General features: G+C 50.3%; 1 protein-coding gene across 1 annotated transcript in view; it reads right to left on the bottom strand.

The window, feature by feature from the left end:
* LOC140886471 (uncharacterized) overlaps nt 1-2,332 on the bottom strand; it is a 3,702-nt gene extending 1,370 nt beyond the window's left edge. The window contains exons 1-2 of the mRNA XM_073293053.1: nt 807-2,332; nt 1-737 (exon numbers count right to left, since the gene is read on the bottom strand). The exon at nt 1-737 is cut by the window's left edge and continues 527 nt beyond it. Of these exons, the coding sequence (XP_073149154.1) occupies nt 1-737; nt 807-2,332 (2,263 nt within the window). The remainder of the gene's footprint in view (nt 738-806) is intronic.
* Nucleotides 2,333-2,618: the final 286 nt, after the last annotated feature.

A 2,618-nucleotide genomic window follows, 5' to 3' on the forward strand; every position in this document is an offset into this window, starting at 1 on the left:
TCCATAGGAACCAAAGCACGACAAAAGGAATGAATTCCCTCACATTACCCCCCGGAGACCACTCGCGACCCCTTTTCCAAGCACTGAGAAACAGACTGAAGTTCTCAGTGGCAGGGATGCGAACTCTAAAGATAGCCCCAAAGAAATGCCACACAGAGCGGGCGATGGGACCGTCGATGAAAATGTGAGTAAATGTCTCCGACATCTCACAGCACTGGCACTTGGACACAAGGGAGAAACCCCGCTGCTGGAGCACCTCATCCACAGGCAACCACCGATGCCAAAACCTCCACAGAAAGAAGGACATGGTGGGCCTCATCCAGCGACCCCAACAGGGAGTAAAGATATCCGAGATCGAGCCTCTCGGTCTGACCTGCTCCCAAGCAGATCTCACAAAAAAGGCACCATCGGTGCTGTGGATCCAGATAGTCGCATCCGGTTCATCCACCAAAACAGGAATCTGAACGATCTCCTCCGCCACCGAGGGAGCGACGACAGCGCAAAGGAGATCAAAATCCCAGTCTCCCTCCAAAAGGAAGCTGAAAACACGCACACACCGATCCCCTCTGACATTACACCTGCTCGACAAAGGGGCATCACCCAACCAAGTATCATCCCAAAAAGAGACATCCCCAAGACCAATCCTCCACCGGATACCAGGCTCCGCACGAGGTCTAATCTGGAGCAAGCGCCTCCAAGTGGGGGAAATGGCTCCACGAGAAGGAGCACAAATAGGGCTGACAGTCCGGCAATACTTCCTCAAAAGGAATCTCGCCTAGAGAGAGGAACCCTGCCGGAATCTGAACCACAGCTTCATGGAAAAGCTATCAACAATGTCCTTGAGCCTGCAAAAACCCAGGCCTCCTTCTTCCACAGGGAGACAGGCGCGAGACCAGCGGGCCCAGTGCCACTTCTTTTCTAAGGGTCTGGAGCCCCAAAGAAAAGCATTGAAAATACGCTCCAGTTTCTCCAAAACAGCCAAAGGAGGGTGGATCACCTGGCAGAGATAGATCGGGATCGAAAGGAGCACACTGCGGATCAGCGTCATCCTACTCCCAGGAGCAAGGGAATGGGACTCCCAGCCCTCCAGCTTTTTCCGGACCGACTGCAGAAGAGGCTCAAAGAGAGAGCACTTGCGGTTCCCACGGAAAAGCGGAGCTCCAAGGTATTTCAAGGGCAGCTGCCCCTCCGCAAATCCAGTGATTTGCAGCAAACGGGAGCGGCGACGAGCGGTCCAGCCCAGAGGAAAGATCATAGCACTCTTGGCCACATTAACGAGCTGGCCCGAGCAATTTTCATAGTGAGCCAGAAAATCTTTGAGACGCTGAAGACCATGGGATCCCCCATTGGCAAAAATAATGACATCGTCAGCATAGGCCAAATGGGAAATCGGCAAATCACACCCAGACCGATACCTCAAATCAGCATGCTGGAGGAACAACCGGTCCAAGCCACGGGACAGATAATCCGCTCCAAGAATAAAGAGGAGGGGAGATAAAGGGTCACCCTGTCTCAGGCCTCTCGAGGAAGCAAAGAAACCAGCAGGGGTACCATTGACATTAACCGAGAACTTGCAAAAAGAAATGCAAGCCCTCACCATTCTCACAACCTGCTCCGAAAAACCAAACCATCGGAGGACATCCAGAAGAAAAGACCATTGGACTCTATGATAGGCCTTAGCCATGTCCAATTTCAGAATGACATTACCACCACGGGCAGGGAGATTAAGACTGTGAGTGAGCTCATGCGCGAGAAGGATATTGTCAGCAATCATCTGCCCCGGCACAAAGCCACTCTGACTCTGAGAAACGAGTCTCCCCACCACCGACCGCAGACGAGAGTATAAAAGCTTCGAGATAATCTTGTTGGAAACATTACACAAGCTGATGGGACGGAAGTCCGTCCAAGCTTGCGCACCCTCGACTTTGGGGATCAAAGTGATCGTGGTGGCAGTGAAGCCCTGGGGCATAAGAGAGCCCCGAAAGAAATCAAGGACAGCGTCCATGACATCATGCTGCACAAAATCCCAGCAGCTCTGAAAGAAAACCGAAGAAAACCCATCGGGGCCCGCCACACTATCCCGAGGGATGGAAAAGACGACAGCACGTACCTCCTCCAAGGAAGCTGCGGCGGCAAAGCTATGGTCCTCCTCCTCCGAAATCAACGAGGAGAAGCCAGAAAAATCCGAAAGATCCAGGACAAAAGGATCTCCAGTGAGGAGGCGCTCAAAATAGGCAGCCCCAGACTGCTTGATGAGACCAGGAGAGTTGAGGCAATTACCATCCTCCCAAATACACAAGATCTTATTAACCACATTCTTCTTCTTCACCATGTTGTGGAAAAGCTTCGTATTCCTCTCCCCATCCTCAAGCCAATTACAAGCAGCTTTTGTAAGAGTGGGTGCCCAGTGAGCCAACTGTGTGGCTATGGGCTTTGATGACTCTTTGTATAAACAATCTTTTGTTTAATATTATTTACACTTTTATGGCAATGACTTTATATTACTTCATATTGTTATATTGTGATATACTATTGTTGTTTTGATAAAGACCTTGAATATACTATAGTGTATGTAAGATGTGGTAGAACATGGAGATGTCTATCATGAAATACATCTT

This window comes from Henckelia pumila, chromosome 3 (assembly GCF_033568475.1).
Source record: "Henckelia pumila isolate YLH828 chromosome 3, ASM3356847v2, whole genome shotgun sequence".
NCBI classification, from domain to species: domain Eukaryota; kingdom Viridiplantae; phylum Streptophyta; class Magnoliopsida; order Lamiales; family Gesneriaceae; genus Henckelia; species Henckelia pumila.